The following is a 14,940-nucleotide window of genomic DNA, read 5'->3' on the forward strand; positions in this document are numbered from 1 at the left end:
CGACGGCAACTCAAATTACGTAGGTCAGATGCAGTATCAAACATCAAATAGTCTCCGCTCTTTTCACCAAAGAACATTTCATCTGGTCTACATATCAACTGCCATGTATAACGGCAATTTAAACTCGCGGGGCGTGTAAAACTGGGCTACCGAGATGGGGATTCCTTGAAAGCGAGATCTCGATTACATCTTAAGTGCCAATTTTGCTAGGTTCAAAGCGCCTTCTTTCGTCTTGTTCCCTGAAACACATACCAGAGATCAGCTCCGATGCAACTGCACCATTGATGCTTCACCTACCTCCAATGAACCCTGATGCGTGCACGAATATACATCCGTCAACACCGCTTACTTCTGACAGCTCATCATCACGCATGCCTCTCCACTTCTCCGGCAGCGCCTTTCGACTGTCAAAGCTCTCAGGAGAGGCAGGGACTGCCTGAATACGCCAGTTTCCCCCAGTCTCGTCAGGGTATATCACATAGAATGGAAGTTCATCTTCGGAGATACCCTGCTCAGCCTCAAGTTCAAACAAATGCTCCTGTCAGATGTTTCAGAATCCAGTGAAAGGTCGTGATCGACAACAATATAACCTTCCATGGAGCAAATTGCTCAAATAATATGATCTTTCCGCTGGCATCGACATTCTGGCGCGATGAGAGCCCAGCCAATACCAAATCACGCGCAGGCAACCATGCATTAGCATAGTAGTCAAGCCTGCCGAGGAACTCATCCCCGGTCAGCTGCGAAGCTTTCAAGAACAGAACCTAGACAGTTCAGCGAGTTGTGTCACAAGCAAAGACGCAGACACCCACATCCACTTTCTGAGACTCTGTAGACTCATTCCAGCGAGGATTAAGCCATCCAACTCTACTCGAGAGATCGGTCCGGTTGCGATATTTTGATTGTTCTTGAGAGGAGTATTGCGAGATTCCATTGTCAATTGCATCCAAGGCCTCAATAAACTCCTGCAAATGGTTAGGAAGACGCAAGTCTCTTTGAGCGACTGCATACCTTATATAATTTCAACCACAGTATGTCAACTTTCTTGTCACTCGGCTCTAGCCCTGTCGCACTGGCAACAACCTCCTTCCCAAAATGCCTTTATGGAGCTGTAAGTTACCTCTAGAAGAATCCAGAAATTCCATACTTGTAGACAAGACCTGCAGATGACAGTTTGGTGCTAAAGCCATGACCGAACACCTCCGTAAAACCACGTTGATGGTGATCAAATCTGCATTTGCTTTCGTCGTACACAGCTCCCACATCAACTACTATGTCGCAATCATCGAGGACAGCTGGATCCCTACTGCGTTTTAGGCCTTGATAATCACTTGTGAAGGTAAGCACCGATGAAAAATTTGACACTCACTTGCGTCTTTATAGGTGTTCGTCTGACGCAGAAGAAAGACTGCCAGTGCTTCATCGCAATGGAATGTGCCATTATGAGTGCCTATGGTCTATCCAGGCGCTGGAAATAAAGATACATCCTCTGTGAGTGATTGAGCGAACCTTGACATCCATTCTCTGCTTTTTAGTAGCGGGCCCTGTCTGTGACATAACTGTCCTGCTACTCAGCTTGCGATTCAGGCGAAATAGATAGGTCGAGGTAATGGTCGGCGAACGTAGACTACAGATGACCTTGTTTGCCAAGGTCATAAAAGTGTCTCTTTGAGATGGGCAATAAGTAGACACTCCGATCGGTTATCGACATGCTTACGTAAAATCAAGCGCTTGTCGAGGTCTTGTTGGAGTTCTCACTTAGCTTGATTATCAGAGTATATACACTAGCAATATCTGGTCATCGAAGCGGTACAGAAACCAGCCCGGTCTCAGTAAGATGCATGATAACTTGTTTGACCTGGCCCAGCTCATAATATTGAAGTGGGCAGAGAGAGTATACGTAACTCGATTTCGGCACCATATCATGGAATTAGTCAAAAGACCAGGTCTTATTACAGTATACTAGTACTGTACTCGGTCCAAGACGGTCTAGATATAATAAAGTGTCAATGAGCGGTAGGCATGCGAGGATATATGCGAAAGTACAGTTCCATTAGCAAACCCTAAAAGCAAACTGGTTTGTCCATGTCCAATAAAGAGAGCTAAACGGAATATCCTAAGTATGTTTGGCAGTGTGCCAGCGTCACGTCATGCGGGTCTATAAACATACGAACAGTGTACAGTTTTGGAACCGTTTTAAAGTAAAACCAATGCCCCTCCGACGAGTAAGACGACAGCTCCGAGAATGTTCGCACTGCGCAAGGCTTGGGCACCTGCAATATAGCCATCCGGAGGGCCATATATGCCACCTGATGCTGATGCTCCTGGACTGGGGGCACCGTTGGGACCGCCATCCGCTCCAGCAACGGTAGATGCTGCAGTGGGTAGATTGCTAGAGGCGATTGATGTGGTGGTCCCGTTGTTGGCACCGCTAGTTATTGCTGAGGAAGAGTTGCCGGAGGCAGAACCTGTGGCAGACGCTGTGGGAGCGGGAGTGATGGTGAACACCGTTATTTGTGTTACTGTGCTAGTTTGGCGATTCGAGCCAAGTGTCTCTTCCACGATAGTAGACGTTGAGAGCTGAACACTCTGTGATGATGTCTGATGTGGGGTGTGAGCTTGACAGGGAAAACGAAAAGTAATTACGAACCTGGGCAAGTGCAAGCAGAGGTAAAACCAGAAGAAAAGAAAGTAGATACATCGCTGAAGGACGAAGATTGGTAGGAGCGACGATAATGCAAGACGGTGAGAGAAATTTAGAGACTGTGAGTGACCGTCGGACACTACCAGTATAGTACCGCCCTGGTGGTTTAGCTGAGTAAGTTTGATCAAAGGGGGGTCGAGGGGGGTCGTTTTTCATGTCCTTTGTTATAATGAGATCAGAAACAAATTTGTGATTTCCATCTTACCATCGACGGCCATCATCAATTCATCGATTGAGCATTAAGATCATGTTCCCAATTCAATCGCATACCGTACACCTCGTTCTGCAATACATATCTCCCCCCTCTGAGTTGACTCAACCCCTACCACCCCATTTGTTGTCTAGATCATTGCTTCAACGACACCATTTCCTTCAGATCTCACCTGATGATCCTGTAGAGTATCTATGTTGGCCTGCTACTCAAAGTGCCCGTGTTGTCGAGCTCCTCAATATTTTCTCATCCCCCGGAGATCAGCCAGGCCAATATTACGTTCGGTACACCTCAGATCCAGAACACACTTATGCTCATGTCCAGGTCGTCACTCATGAGCAGGGTGTCCGCTTGCTCTTCGAGTGGGATGATGAAGACGGATGGAAGTATCATGATAGTCAGCTGATGCCTTTCCCATCCACATCACGCTCTGCGTTACATCCACCAAAAACTCCAGCGGAACAGGCGCGTGAACGTTACCCCTCCGTGGCCCGTGGTTTTCTAGATGATGAAGATCGCTACTGGAACGCATACAATGCCCCGCTCTATGAATCAATTTCCGCTTTTTCCGCTTTAGCACCGCGCAATACACTTCGGGAAGGTTCGGCTGATAGAGCAGAAGATGCTTATTGGGCACAGTATTCATCAGTACAAGGTGGTTGCTCTTCCTTCCCAAGCTTGGTATTTTTATCTTGCCTGACCTCTTCCCTATCCTAGGATCTGCTGATTCCACGGTGCCTTCGCCTCTACCGAACCACCGGAAACTAGAAACTGCGTTTCCGGCGTATTATACACAGCAAGAAGAGGCTATACCCATACCAGCTGACACTATACATTCTTTGCCACCGCCCGACAGTAAGTTTGGGCCGCCATCGCCTACTGTATTGGCACATCTCCTTAATATTATCTCCCCACGCAAAGACATACACACACCCACGTCAAACGAACCGTCCTCAACTTTCGCCCGTGATACTCCGTCACCACTCTCAACTTTGGATAATTCGGACCTAGAGACCCCCGCGTCTGGGAATCCGGGTCAATATGCGCACCTTGCTCAACCCGTGAAAGTCACGTTAAATGACATGTCATATTCTAACGGGCGGCATGCAGGGAACGGACACGCAAACGAAGAGGACGACGAATTTGCTGTCGAAGAGGACAAGGCAGTAACTGAAAGTATAAAGGGCATATACTACCTGTGGAAGGCGAGGAAGTCGAACCAACCAGACGAAGAGAGCAGTGATGTATTCCTACGCATCGTCCGAGAGGCTGTAACTCAGTCATGATTAATCTCATAGTGGTTTAGTGTTCTTGATCTACATGTTTATATGCTGGCATTATTGACAGGAGCATGATGTACATCATTGCACTACTAAATCCCACCTGTATCTGTCAAAATATTTTATGCAAGAAACAACACGGTACGTATTTAAAGAGTGTTTTAAGAAAGGGATAGACGTCTATGATTCTGAAGACAATGCCGCACAAGCTTGGAGAAGTGAACCGAGCTCAATCAGCCCAAGGTTGACTTGTGTGAGGATTTGAGGATTGTTGGGACTAGATGTAGGGAGGGGAGATGTGGTGGACGAAATCGTAGTTGATAGGAGAGTTGAGGTGGTAGTTGGCATAGATGTGGTTGTGGCTGCGAGGGTGCTCGTAGTTGTGAAGGTAGGTGTGGGAGTACTTGATGAGGTAGTAGTGGGTGGCGTCCAGGTACTAGTGGAAGACTGCTTGGTCGTTGTAGACGGTAGAGGTGTGGACGAGGTGGAAGCACTGCCATAACTCCACGATCCAGATAATTCCCCAACGCTGGTTGGTGCGAAGAACTCAAAAAGACCCTGACTCAGGTCAAGTCCCCCGCAAGGACATCCAAGGCACTGAATAACTGTGTTAATCACACGCCCCGTAAAGCAGTAATTGGCAAAAATACCTCGTCCGTAACCTGAGCCTGCGTCGACACGCCATTCACGGTGATAGTCATCATTTGAAAGCAATGGCTACCTCCATCATAGTCCTTCGTTGGATGTAAGTTTCAAGTTCTGGAGTCACAAGACAGTAGAACTTACACATGTGCTGAGCGCAACAATCTGAGTAGATGTCAAGGGATAATCAACAGTAACCAGAGAATAGAGGACATACAAAGTCGGTAGGTGTATTGAAAGCTCCGCAAGCACCACTGGTTGTACTATAAGCAAAGGTCTTCAATGGCTTACAGGACCTACTAACCTGCCATCTTGAAAATAGGTAAAAGAATCTCTCTTCGAGATTTTCGTGTCTCTCGACTGATTGACAGAGATCTCGAGGACCCGGGGCTGGTGGTTACCACTTGGAGCGCGTACGTGCGCCAACCTGCGCGAACGGTCATGTGCGGAAGACTGGACCCCACTAAAGCCGACTACTTGGGAGAATAAAAACGAAAGAGCACACAAAGCGACAGACAGGTAATGAAAGGAGTGCATTTTATCAATGAATGTTTAGTTTACTACCGCAAAACACGAAAACATGAAGGTGGAAGAGCTACGATCTTGAAATTCAAAAACCCTGTTAACCTGTTAACTAAATTTTTGATTTAAAGTCACACACTAGCGTTCCAGGCCTTTAAGTTCAGGAACGAAGATTGCCGACTTCGTGCGGTGCCTTTTTACATCAGAAGATGCCTGTAACGCAAGATGTGTGTGCCATTGGTGAGTTGACGAGACAATGCAGGCAGTAAGTACAATATAGTTTATCTACATCAGATGTGAGTATTATACTTGTGAAGAGGTCATTAGATGGTTGGGGTATATTCATTCATCAGATTCATCATCACCACCGTCGTTCACAGGGATAGCTTCTTGTTCTGGCATTCGCTAGTATGAATTGCTATCAGGTATGGACTGATAACTGAAACTGCAGAAGACTTACCACGAACGCAAACTTACACACGAGGAAACTCCCTTTATTGAGCCCTTTTTCAATCCACGCCTACGAAATTAATAATAAGGAAACAAGGGCTATCGACCAGCAACGCACTTTTTTGACAAGGTATAGGCCATCATAGCGATACCTATGAATAGAGTTGCAATTAACGGAGAAGTTGGCGAGATATAAATCAAACAGACCCCTCTGACGGTGCGTACTTCGACCTGGCCTTCCCTTTGAAGCCCCGGATCACACGGACAGGTTTTTGAGTGTCAACAGATCTCTGTTAAGAATGAGTCAAAAAAGATTCGGGCGCCATCTTCCCAATGTACCTGGAGGGCTGCGTTGTTTCTATCCTCGAAGCTCTGATCACTGCTTTGGGGAGCCGTTCGAAGCTTTTCGAAGATTAGCCTGATCACACTGATTGGTGATTATACCTACATTCTTGGGTGCTGTCTTTGTTCCCTTCAAGTCCCTGCCGCCTAATAAGGGTGAGGACCTCTCCATTGCTCCACCGCAACACACGTACCAGAGCCGGTGAATGTACTGAATTATTGTGAGTCACTGTTTTTTGCACGCTTGCATCACGACTCACAATGCGTATCCATCGTCTACATCATCATCATATCCTCCTGAAAGTGCGATTGAGTATGCACCATTTGGACCTGGTGCAATACCCGAGACCCAAGGGCTATAAGTTTGATTAGCTCGAGGGTCCCACTCGAAAAGAAGGGGGAAGTGTCTTACCCGTGGACAGATGCGTTTGAACAATCTTCCCTAGTACACCAAGTCAATGATATATTAGTGGCAAGAACTACCAATTCATCCTCACCTCGTTGCCCACCACGTCCCCACTTCTACGTCGGGTATGTGACCGTACATATGACTATACAAAGTTACACGGCTAGCATGAAGAAAAAGAACAGAGCTACTGACGGATCATATGTCCTCTTTGATTTCACCTGACCAACTTTGAGCTTTTGGGACCGTTTGAATGTCATCGGTTCCGGGACCCCGCGATCTTGTTCCTGCTTGTAGTCGACTGTCTTACCAGCAAGACGAGAGCTTCTTCGCGTGCCCCCTTGTTCATTACTGTCATCTGCTATACGAGAAGCTTTCTTGGGCGGCTCAAGCTCGTCGCTTTCGGGCAAGGGTGACTTCCGTTTCTTGGCCGCCACTTTTTTCCTTAAGTTCTCTCTCGGCTCGCATTTGGGTCTGAGGGGATTGATTCCCAAGTCGGCAAGGATAGCTCTGTTGCGTGCAATGTTCTGTTCTCGCTCTTCTGCGTAGGACATCGTGGTTGGCTGAACAGAGACGAAAATGGGCGGAAGCAAATATGCTACTTATTGCACTTCGAATAAAATCGTGTCACTCACGTGACCGCGTTTCATATGCATGCTAAGTTACATGCGGTATCATTGAATTTATAGACATACTACAATTCAGCGTAGTGGAATCTACATATGAATCACCTAGTGCCTTGTGGCACAAAGGGAGATATGCCAGCGAAATTACTGATGTCAACCGGGCTCATCGGAGGAGTCGGAGTGCCATCTGTCTGCCCGCTGACGTTGCTGCTCTGGGCTCTAGATGGAGGTCGTCCACTTATGCTTATGCGGTCATTCAGGGGAGTATGCATCTCTCCTACATGTCGTGCATTGCGTCAATAGCGTAATCGGCAAATGATACAGAGAGCTCACTCCCGATGAATTTGCATTTGCCTTGTTTCCTGTAGCCACATTTAGACCCTCTGGGGCAGTAGTGTCCAGAAGGGCAACTTTCGCCGAATGGACAAAGTTGGTCTAGATGTACAGAGGACTGAGATTGCCATCCATGAAGAACAACCACCGTGACGCACTCTTGTTAAAGACGGGGCAAGGAGATTTCTTCGCATTGGCACGAAGCTCGGCGTAATTGTCTGCTGTAAGAAAGTAATCGTGGCCATAGGTGCACTTATCACCTTGCTTGCACACGGACAGATAGAAAAATGTGCATGGTCGTGGATTTTCTGTGAAAAGATCGACATCACGCTCGATGAACAATGATGAGCGACCTACGCTTGTTGAGTGGCTGGTCGCAACAAACAATCGTTATCAACACTGAACGAAGTAGGTAACAAGGCCCTACCAAAGAAGGATCAAGATATCTGCAGAATTGTGTGCTCGTAGAGATGACTGGACTCTGCGTTCCAACGAGGAAATTTTTCGGGTTTATCCTCTGTCTGTCATATTCTTGAGGAGTGACCCCTGTTGGAGGCGTCGACCTCCTATGCGTATAACACGAGGGAAGTTTCTTTGTCATGAAGACACCCCCAATATCGAGGTGGGGCAAATCGAAGTGTTGAAGCTCAGCGGCGAGAGTCTTGTATCCACGGAGTAGGACAATTTTTTCCAGCAAGCCCTCGTTTTCAAGGGTACTTAATATGGAAGTATATCCATTGTCGTGCCCGCCTTGGAATCGCATCAGCATTAGCCGAACAATAACTTTCCTTGAAAATTCACCTCCGAAGAATACACGTGAAGTCTGGGGAAAGCGGGTGAAAACACGAAGACATTCTACCGGAAAGTTAGAGGAAATTACACAATACTAAACGTTATCGCATCACCTTTAATCTTCGCATCAGCTGCCTCTTTCCCCCCACCCACATCCACAATAGAGAATAACGGTGAAGCTGAGTTGAAACCCAGCACAAATGCTTCAAATTCCGAAGCACTGCATATACCGTTGTTCACCAGTGTATCCATCAAGCCAGTTTTATTGCAGTACACAGTCAGCCAAACTTGTCCACGGCCGGAAGATCCAGCGTCAACATCCACCATATAGTCTGTTAACCCTTTGGTTAGTAGCATAGCTGCTTGCCGGCCTCCTGTATGGCCTGACGCGAGTAAGTCTTGGGAGAAAATGTTGCCATCACCATCAATGAGGCAGAGGAGAAGCGGGTTATCATCCTGGATCCAACATCATTTCGGACCGAATGTTAAGGCATATATATTAGATGACCAACCTTTAATGAGCCAATGTTTTTCTCCAGCTTGAGCATATGTTTTTGTAGATTGCATTTTTCATCTTCGGCAGCCTTGAAAGCCAGCTTCCACACCGATAGTTCTCGTTCCAGTTCGTCGACCCGTAGGTGTAGCGTTTGATTGTCAGTGAGCGTAAGACGAAAGAGGCCTTATGACAGGTGAGTCTTCTCTGCCATGGGATAAGATGCCACGTACTTGACTGTTCTTCGACCAGGCGTTCCCTTGGCACAAAATTAGTATAAATAGGTCTCTGTGACAGCAGAAGCCGAAGGACGCAGCCTCTCACCATTTCTGAAGGTCATTTAAGGTCGCGCATTCTTCCATAGCGTTGGCTCTGGGAGTGCTGACTCCCTTTTTTTGTCAATTTGTCCTAAGAAGTCCAGTGCAAGATGCTGCACAGCATGAGAGATGTGCAAAGCAAGTTCCGAATATTATGCCAAGGAACAAGCCTGCATGTAGGACGACGTAAGAGGCGGAGCGTCAAAATCCCTTCGTCAGACTTTATGTAAATGCCAACTCGATATATAACGTGTACAAGGTATAGGTCCGCCACAGCATTTACGAAAATGTCCATGAATTAAATACAGAGGAGCAGTGAAAGACACCATCTTGTTGCCAACATAAAGCACAATTTCTATTTGATGCGTTTGAGCTATTGTTCGAAAATCAGACAAATGATGTTGCGACGTGCAAAATATGACAACACACCCTTTCAGTGTTCCTGAACACGCTGTTGTCCAAGGTCGTCGTCTTTTGTTCGATGGTGACAAGTCTTGAGTTTTGTTGATCAAGCTCCTGTCCCATAGCGGTACCCAGTGCCCTCAAGTTTTTGGTGATAGCCGAGATCTCGTTCAGGTTGTCGTCCAACTCATCTTCCATCTCGTCATCAGAAGCACCCGCCTCAAATTGGTATCTCTTCCGCTGCTCCTTTCTAGTGGCCAGCTGTTCCTCAGTGCGTAATCTACCTGACCCTCCAGATGTCAGACTTTCTTCATCTTGACGGCCATATGTAGTGGCACGTCCCAAGCGGTTCTGAGTATCTCTGATGTCTTGCATAGCCTTTTCGCGATCTAGCCTTTCGTCTTCATATCGCTGCTGAATTTTTTCTTCCTGAGCGGCGCGTTTTGCATCCTTGTTCCAAGTAATGACAGGGCGGAAGATTGACCGATTAAGCTGCTTCAGTTCGCCGATCTGATCTTCGGCGCGCAAGGTGTGACCCTTTGAAACATCAAGATGACGCTCGGTGTTGGCGAGTTTCTCTATCACAAGCCGATCAACGAGAAAAAAACTACAAATTCAGCCAAATCTCACCAGATTGATCCCCGAGTCTTGTGATGGTGTTCCCCGCAGTTTCTTCGGCTTCCCGAGCAAGCCTCAGTGCATTCCTGGTAGAGTTAACGCTCTCTTGCTTCATGAATCTGGTTTGCTGTTTGATGCCTTCTACATCCTCTTCATTCTCCTCTCCAGGAGAGGGTTCTTTGCCTAGCGTAGGGCCATCGAAGTATCGACCAGAACCTGTCTTTCCCTGGGGTTTATATCCAGCGAACAGTTCATCGCGGTTCCGATCTCCCTCAACATCAGGAGTTTTACCCGCAGTGGTATTATAAGTGTCATAGTTGTCGTACGAATTCTGTGACTGAGTCCTGGTACTCATGACATTATAAGGATCAGGCCCATCGCGGCTGGCAACGTAGGTACTGGCGGTAGACTTATAACTGGGGAGGGAAGACGTGCTTCGAGACGAACCCCGCAAACCATCTGGTGGGGAAATTGCTGGCTGAGTAGGAGGGATCAAGTTTTTCTCCTTGCGCTTGAAGAACGACATTTCCTGAAATGTGAGGACAATGGACTCGATCGGATGGAGGGAATCAGAGGTTGAGCAGGCCAAATGACTACATACGTAACCAAATCGTACACTAAAGGAACTGCGGCAGGGCCACGTGACCTTGCTCATATGCAATATCGCGCTAGTAACTCTTCCCCTTGACGTTTTTGCTCTTCAAAACGTCCCTGGTTTTCTTGCCAACCACCGTAACACCTTTACCTGACTTGACCACGCTCTTCAGAGCTGCATCCTTTTGTTTTTTTATGCCTCTCATTTTGGCATGTTTATCAACGCTCTTGTCGAGGGCGTCCCGCGTCTTCTTCCTTGCCTTTCTTTCCTTTGCACGTAGTGTTCGCTTTTCCACGGGTGTAAGCTCGCTACGGGCGCGGGGATCAGAAGATGCTGTTTTGAAAACCTCTTCTGGAGCAAGCATAGAAGACACGGTTTTGCTGGTAGGAAGTGCTGATTCCAAAGTAACTGCGGAAACGTTGGAGATTGTCGATATACTAGCTTTCGGCTGTAGGAATTTTAACGTTATGTCTACATGATAATACAGTTCAAAACACGTACCGCTTTTGGAGTGTAATGGGCGTTGCAAAGTGCATCCAGCTTGCTGCATATGCTATCCCAAAGTTTTGTAATTTCGTCATGCTCCTTCTTGAGCCGACCATCTCTGTCGTCACCTCCCGTACCACCGTTCTGTGCTACGATGTACTCATCCTCGTAGATTTGAGCAAGTGACTGGGAAGACTTGGTGTCCTGGAGCTCAAAGAATCGCGACGGAAGGAAAGGCTTATCGTCCACAGCGCGAATCCGCACAACGTCGTCGAATCGGTCATCCTTTATACGAGCTTTTATTCGCTCTTCGAGACCTTGAACCACAGCTTCAGTGATGACAGGCACTGCTTTCATTGTTCGCTCAAACTCTAGATCTTCTTGCAGCAAAGAATCTTGAGGTCGGGATCTCGAGGTGGCTTCTCCCGTCAACACCCAGTCCTTTTTAGCGACATTCTCCGCTTCGAGCTCCTTGATCTGTGTTTGCAGTGCTGCCATACGTTTTTCATAAGTGGTCATATCTATAAACAGGTTGTGAATGAATGATACTCCAACAAGAATATGACTGGCCTTACTGGAATCTGATGCATCTTCCTCCGCAAATAAGTCATCCTTCAGTCTTTCAATGATAACGCGACCTTCGTCGTCTCCATCGCCGTCGCCGTCTTCATCTTCATACTCGTCTACAAATGACTCTTCAACCTCAGCGTCCATCATGACCTCATCTGGATCTTCTAAGTACATGTGCAGTCCGTTCTCGTCGTCGGAATCATCTTCCTCCATTAAGCTAGACACCGGTAGGCCCTTGCCCTTTGCCTTGATACTTTTCACTCTGACCTGCTCACTGAACCGTACTTTCGACTTCGAGGAAGAAGTATTCATAGTAGCTTTCGAGCTGGAGCCTCTGGGAGCATCGAAGAAATCTTTGTAGAGCGGTTCTGCGTGTTATGTGAGTTAGGCGTGATAAAAAGAATACAACACTGCATACCTGCGCCGTCTTCCGAAGCATCGTCATCAAGGTCATGGGCATCATCTATTGGCCTGAAGAGATCAATACTGTCACCTTCGTCGTCAAACTCATCCTCGTCCGATTCTCGTCCTAGTCGGCCACGGGAAAGAGTAGTCGCTTCGGCCTCTTCCGTTTCACGATTGAATGCGTCAAGACTGAAGAAATCGTCGTCAAGGTCTGAATTGGGTTGCTTTGCGGCTGCACGTTTTAGAGAGGGTTTTGCTTTGACGACGTCGAGAAGAGATGGATGATGATCTGAACAGTCCTCCTCGTCTTCTGACAGCTCCTCGCGAAGGTCAGTCATTTCTTCTGCCCCACCAGTGTCCTCTCCAGAATCCTCCATGTACTCTATTTCTTCAGAATCTTCGCTTTCTTCCGATACCTCGTCACCTCCTTCATCTTCCGCATCATCGTACATCCCGTCTGACAATTCCATGTCGTCTTCAGTCTCGCCCTCCAACAGCAGGAGATTACTGCAAAGAGGTGCGGCCCTAAGGTCCAACTGCTGCCAAATTTGATCTTCATTCATTTCCTCGATGAAAAGTGAGGGCAATGGTGTATTTTTTATGGTGACCTTCTTTGGGGATTCCAGGACAGGACTTGGACTCCTCTTCCGTTTGGCATTAGCGCGAGTCTGTGATCTCGTTTGTGGTGCTTGAGACTGTCTGAGTGAAGACAAAAGGTTCTCGATATGAGGCAGAGAGGCAGGTTCCGACTGCAAAGCTATAGACTACTCAGCACAGTGTAGGTATTGAATTGGGTCTGGTCTGCTCACCAAGATCGAATATGAATTTGGTCGCGCGGAGAGCTATGGCTTGTAGCTCAGCAGTGGCAGCTGCTAACGATTCGGGCTTTTCTTGAATGAAAGACGAAAGATCATCGAGTTCTCTCGGCAGATTGACCTTTGATTCGATTTCCATTGCATGCACTGGCAGACCAGGCCTGCAGCTGAAAGCGGTGAAATTTCTGAGTTTCCAAATGCGTTTGTTTGCGATTATTTGTTTGATAGTTCAGCGCTCAACTTCACGTGTACAAAGAACTTGAACACCATGATAAGTATTACATCAGATGATCGAATTCTGCGGCATATGTGCCGTCCATCACGGTAACAACGGTATCGACCTTGCGACGATGTCTTCATTCTTTTCGCTCTGTTTCCGAGTCAACAAAAGGCGGATGCCTAAACGAGTACAAGGCGACAATTTATAATTCCGTTGCACTGAGCGCGATCTTTTTGTTCTTGCACATTGTCCTACCGAACCGACGCGTACCTGCTACAGTACATAAGGTCGACCTCCAAACAATGGAAAGTACGCTCCAACCCCCTTCTCTCATAGGTCCAGCTAGTTTCTATCGCGCACGGTCTCGCGACATTCAACTGACGAGCAGGCTCTCGCTACATTCATTTTTTGAACCAATACCTTTACACAATCAATTCAATCATGCTAGCCGATATTTCAAAAGGCACCATCCTGTATTTCACCCCTGTGCTCATGCTCACAGCACTCCTGCTCTCGTTGTTTTCGTACCTTGCCCCGACCGTTATGTTGCATAGCCAAGTCGCGCTGCTTACAGTCACGCCTTCCTCTGCCTTGACGCAGCCCGGATCTACCAAATCGGTGGATGGTCCCAGCATTTTCCTTGGACCTTTAGGGTCGTGCTCTCGACCAAACAATGAAGCTGGTCTGACGTGTATGCCATCTTCCATATCTCCCATCTATAGTAAGTTAAAACTGTCTGACTGCTAGTGTCAGTGATGCTCACATGAAATCAAGACACTTCGGTGTTCACATCTAATACCCCCAGCTCCGTTATATCGGCCCCACCGGAAGGTGCACCAACCTTTATGGCAATTTCCCTTGTATTTTCCGTGATTTTCTTTGTCATGTTCACGGCAATATCATTCCGCCACCTGATGGGCAAAGCTGGTGCTATTTGGGAAAAACCCATGGTGCAGCGTGTCTCCGCATGGATTGGGATCTTTGCGTTCTTAATCGGTATGCATCTACTTTGAAGTACACATTGCTGGCGCTGATCTGTGTTTCTAGGTCTCGGATCTACTCTCATCATTTTTATGTGGTTTGGGAAGGCCGCCGATGACTTCAATCAAAGTATCCAGGGTCAGGGAAGTAATGGTCCCCAACTGATTGCCGCTATTGGTAATGCATTCACGAGTGAGTGACCTTACATTCGATTCTGAAGTTCAATTCTAATCAAGTCTGGCAGTGATTTGGATCGCATATGCATTCTTTGCCATCCCTGTCGTTGTTTCACTGGCTAAATTTCACGTTCTTGCTACGAAGTGATGACAATTACACTTACATGGACATAGACATCTTCCTTTCCGCCCTCCATCCAAGATGTATACTTATTCATAGTTGTTTACTATTGCTGTATCCATGCCCTTGGTGAACTCATCAGCAGCTTGCATTATAGATCAGGTGAAGTACGTATATGTACTAATTAACAATCAGTGAAACGGTTGACTGCGTATGGATTCTTGTATCGATCCGGCATGACCGGGTTGCTTCTAGTCTCCCGTGCACCATAAAAGGTCTGGTCAATTCTAATATGTCAACTTCTCACTTGGGCTCTATACATGGTCACCAAGGACAGTCACAAGGTGCCGAACATAAGATTGTGGTGGCCAAATCAGGTCCGCGTAAGTAAGTTACGAGAGGACTGTCGTAAGGTCAAGTCGACATTGATATT

The 14,940-nt window shown here is 47.1% G+C and overlaps 8 protein-coding genes across 8 annotated transcripts; 2 read left to right on the top strand and 6 right to left on the bottom strand.

Annotated features, from left to right (window-relative positions):
• Window positions 1–183: 183 nt before the first annotated feature.
• BJ212DRAFT_1475319 (GAMM1 protein) lies at window positions 184–1,557 on the bottom strand (the record flags this gene model as incomplete). Its single annotated transcript, XM_041339219.1, has 8 exons — window positions 184–239; window positions 298–538; window positions 591–764; window positions 813–965; window positions 1,012–1,099; window positions 1,148–1,319; window positions 1,370–1,457; window positions 1,510–1,557. 8 exons carry the CDS (start codon window positions 1,555–1,557, stop codon window positions 184–186), a joined length of 1,020 nt encoding a protein of 339 aa, XP_041199218.1.
• A 501-nt stretch (window positions 1,558–2,058) lies between these two features.
• Window positions 2,059–4,201, top strand: BJ212DRAFT_1510633 (uncharacterized protein; the record flags this gene model as incomplete). The annotated part of the gene is made up of 6 exons (XM_041341642.1): window positions 2,059–2,549; window positions 2,627–2,691; window positions 2,796–2,818; window positions 3,050–3,516; window positions 3,633–3,770; window positions 3,837–4,201. The coding sequence occupies exons 1-6, from the start codon at window positions 2,303–2,305 to the stop codon at window positions 4,199–4,201; spliced, it is 1,305 nt and encodes a 434-aa protein (XP_041199219.1). The 5' UTR covers window positions 2,059–2,302.
• Window positions 4,202–4,293: 92 nt separating this feature from the next.
• Window positions 4,294–5,538, bottom strand: BJ212DRAFT_315718 (uncharacterized protein). Its single transcript, XM_041342899.1, has 5 exons — window positions 5,142–5,538; window positions 5,055–5,091; window positions 4,982–5,002; window positions 4,846–4,929; window positions 4,294–4,792 (listed from the first exon to the last, which is right to left on the bottom strand). Exons 1-5 carry the CDS (start codon window positions 5,372–5,374, stop codon window positions 4,376–4,378), a joined length of 792 nt encoding a protein of 263 aa, XP_041199220.1. The 5' UTR covers window positions 5,375–5,538; the 3' UTR covers window positions 4,294–4,375.
• A 1-nt stretch (window position 5,539) lies between these two features.
• BJ212DRAFT_315717 (PUA-like domain-containing protein) lies at window positions 5,540–7,159 on the bottom strand. The gene is made up of 11 exons (XM_041342898.1): window positions 6,753–7,159; window positions 6,649–6,702; window positions 6,564–6,593; window positions 6,412–6,507; window positions 6,346–6,362; window positions 6,258–6,298; window positions 6,149–6,211; window positions 6,017–6,099; window positions 5,928–5,961; window positions 5,820–5,879; window positions 5,540–5,764 (listed from the first exon to the last, which is right to left on the bottom strand). The coding sequence occupies exons 1-11, from the start codon at window positions 7,109–7,111 to the stop codon at window positions 5,702–5,704; spliced, it is 900 nt and encodes a 299-aa protein (XP_041199221.1). The 5' UTR covers window positions 7,112–7,159; the 3' UTR covers window positions 5,540–5,701.
• BJ212DRAFT_1317301 (uncharacterized protein) lies at window positions 7,143–9,336 on the bottom strand. Its single transcript, XM_041334243.1, has 9 exons — window positions 9,126–9,336; window positions 9,035–9,060; window positions 8,821–8,987; window positions 8,422–8,764; window positions 8,318–8,371; window positions 7,944–8,266; window positions 7,874–7,886; window positions 7,675–7,824; window positions 7,143–7,618 (listed from the first exon to the last, which is right to left on the bottom strand). Exons 1-9 carry the CDS (start codon window positions 9,161–9,163, stop codon window positions 7,461–7,463), a joined length of 1,272 nt encoding a protein of 423 aa, XP_041199222.1. The 5' UTR covers window positions 9,164–9,336; the 3' UTR covers window positions 7,143–7,460.
• BJ212DRAFT_1317302 (uncharacterized protein) lies at window positions 9,337–10,721 on the bottom strand. The gene is made up of 3 exons (XM_041334244.1): window positions 10,151–10,721; window positions 9,548–10,098; window positions 9,337–9,491 (listed from the first exon to the last, which is right to left on the bottom strand). Exons 1-3 carry the CDS (start codon window positions 10,662–10,664, stop codon window positions 9,474–9,476), a joined length of 1,083 nt encoding a protein of 360 aa, XP_041199223.1. The 5' UTR covers window positions 10,665–10,721; the 3' UTR covers window positions 9,337–9,473.
• On the bottom strand, window positions 10,722–13,196 carry BJ212DRAFT_1317303 (U3 small nucleolar ribonucleoprotein complex, subunit Mpp10). Its single transcript, XM_041334245.1, has 5 exons — window positions 13,004–13,196; window positions 12,208–12,951; window positions 11,795–12,157; window positions 11,235–11,740; window positions 10,722–11,181 (listed from the first exon to the last, which is right to left on the bottom strand). Exons 1-5 carry the CDS (start codon window positions 13,146–13,148, stop codon window positions 10,807–10,809), a joined length of 2,133 nt encoding a protein of 710 aa, XP_041199224.1. The 5' UTR covers window positions 13,149–13,196; the 3' UTR covers window positions 10,722–10,806.
• Window positions 13,197–13,520: 324 nt separating this feature from the next.
• BJ212DRAFT_316670 (uncharacterized protein) lies at window positions 13,521–14,792 on the top strand. The gene is made up of 4 exons (XM_041342900.1): window positions 13,521–13,950; window positions 14,004–14,225; window positions 14,277–14,402; window positions 14,455–14,792. Exons 1-4 carry the CDS (start codon window positions 13,671–13,673, stop codon window positions 14,532–14,534), a joined length of 708 nt encoding a protein of 235 aa, XP_041199225.1. The 5' UTR covers window positions 13,521–13,670; the 3' UTR covers window positions 14,535–14,792.
• The last annotated feature ends 148 nt before the right edge of the window (window positions 14,793–14,940 follow it).

Source organism: Suillus subaureus (assembly GCF_016647635.1).
Source record: "Suillus subaureus strain MN1 chromosome Unknown BJ212scaffold_2, whole genome shotgun sequence".
Lineage (NCBI taxonomy): Eukaryota > Fungi > Basidiomycota > Agaricomycetes > Boletales > Suillaceae > Suillus > Suillus subaureus.

What these genes read in the sequence shown, in the direction of transcription:
- BJ212DRAFT_315718 (XM_041342899.1), bottom strand. Translation starts at nt 5,374, where the DNA reads ATGCACTCCTTTCATTACCTGTCTGTCGCTTTGTGTGCTCTTTCGTTT. An exon ending in ACCTATTTTCAAGATGGCAG is followed by an intron (nt 5,092 to 5,141) that starts GTTAGTAGGTCC and finishes TAGTACAACCAG; the next exon opens with TGGTGCTTGCGGAGCTTTCA. An exon ending in TCAATACACCTACCGACTTT is followed by an intron (nt 5,003 to 5,054) that starts GTATGTCCTCTA and finishes ACATCTACTCAG; the next exon opens with ATTGTTGCGCTCAGCACATG.
- BJ212DRAFT_315717 (XM_041342898.1), bottom strand. Translation starts at nt 7,111, where the DNA reads ATGTCCTACGCAGAAGAGCGAGAACAGAACATTGCACGCAACAGAGCT. An exon ending in TCAAAGAGGACATATGATCC is followed by an intron (nt 6,703 to 6,752) that starts GTCAGTAGCTCT and finishes AACTTTGTATAG; the next exon opens with TCATATGTACGGTCACATAC. An exon ending in AAGTACGCACCGTCAGAGGG is followed by an intron (nt 5,962 to 6,016) that starts GTCTGTTTGATT and finishes CTCTATTCATAG; the next exon opens with GTATCGCTATGATGGCCTAT.
- BJ212DRAFT_1317301 (XM_041334243.1), bottom strand. Translation starts at nt 9,163, where the DNA reads ATGGAAGAATGCGCGACCTTAAATGACCTTCAGAAATG. An exon ending in AAAACATTGGCTCATTAAAG is followed by an intron (nt 8,765 to 8,820) that starts GTTGGTCATCTA and finishes TGTTGGATCCAG; the next exon opens with GATGATAACCCGCTTCTCCT. An exon ending in TTCACGTGTATTCTTCGGAG is followed by an intron (nt 8,267 to 8,317) that starts GTGAATTTTCAA and finishes TGCGATTCCAAG; the next exon opens with GCGGGCACGACAATGGATAT.
- BJ212DRAFT_1317302 (XM_041334244.1), bottom strand. Translation starts at nt 10,664, where the DNA reads ATGTCGTTCTTCAAGCGCAAGGAGAAAAACTTGATCCCTCCTACTCAG. An exon ending in AAGACTCGGGGATCAATCTG is followed by an intron (nt 10,099 to 10,150) that starts GTGAGATTTGGC and finishes GGCTTGTGATAG; the next exon opens with AGAAACTCGCCAACACCGAG.
- BJ212DRAFT_1317303 (XM_041334245.1), bottom strand. Translation starts at nt 13,148, where the DNA reads ATGGAAATCGAATCAAAGGTCAATCTGCCGAGAGAACTCGATGATCTT. An exon ending in GGAAGATGCATCAGATTCCA is followed by an intron (nt 11,741 to 11,794) that starts GTAAGGCCAGTC and finishes ACCTGTTTATAG; the next exon opens with ATATGACCACTTATGAAAAA. An exon ending in CCCATTACACTCCAAAAGCG is followed by an intron (nt 11,182 to 11,234) that starts GTACGTGTTTTG and finishes AAATTCCTACAG; the next exon opens with CCGAAAGCTAGTATATCGAC.
- BJ212DRAFT_316670 (XM_041342900.1), top strand. Translation starts at nt 13,671, where the DNA reads ATGCTAGCCGATATTTCAAAAGGCACCATCCTGTATTTCACCCCTGTG. An exon ending in TTCCATATCTCCCATCTATA is followed by an intron (nt 13,951 to 14,003) that starts GTAAGTTAAAAC and finishes CATGAAATCAAG; the next exon opens with ACACTTCGGTGTTCACATCT. An exon ending in GATCTTTGCGTTCTTAATCG is followed by an intron (nt 14,226 to 14,276) that starts GTATGCATCTAC and finishes CTGTGTTTCTAG; the next exon opens with GTCTCGGATCTACTCTCATC.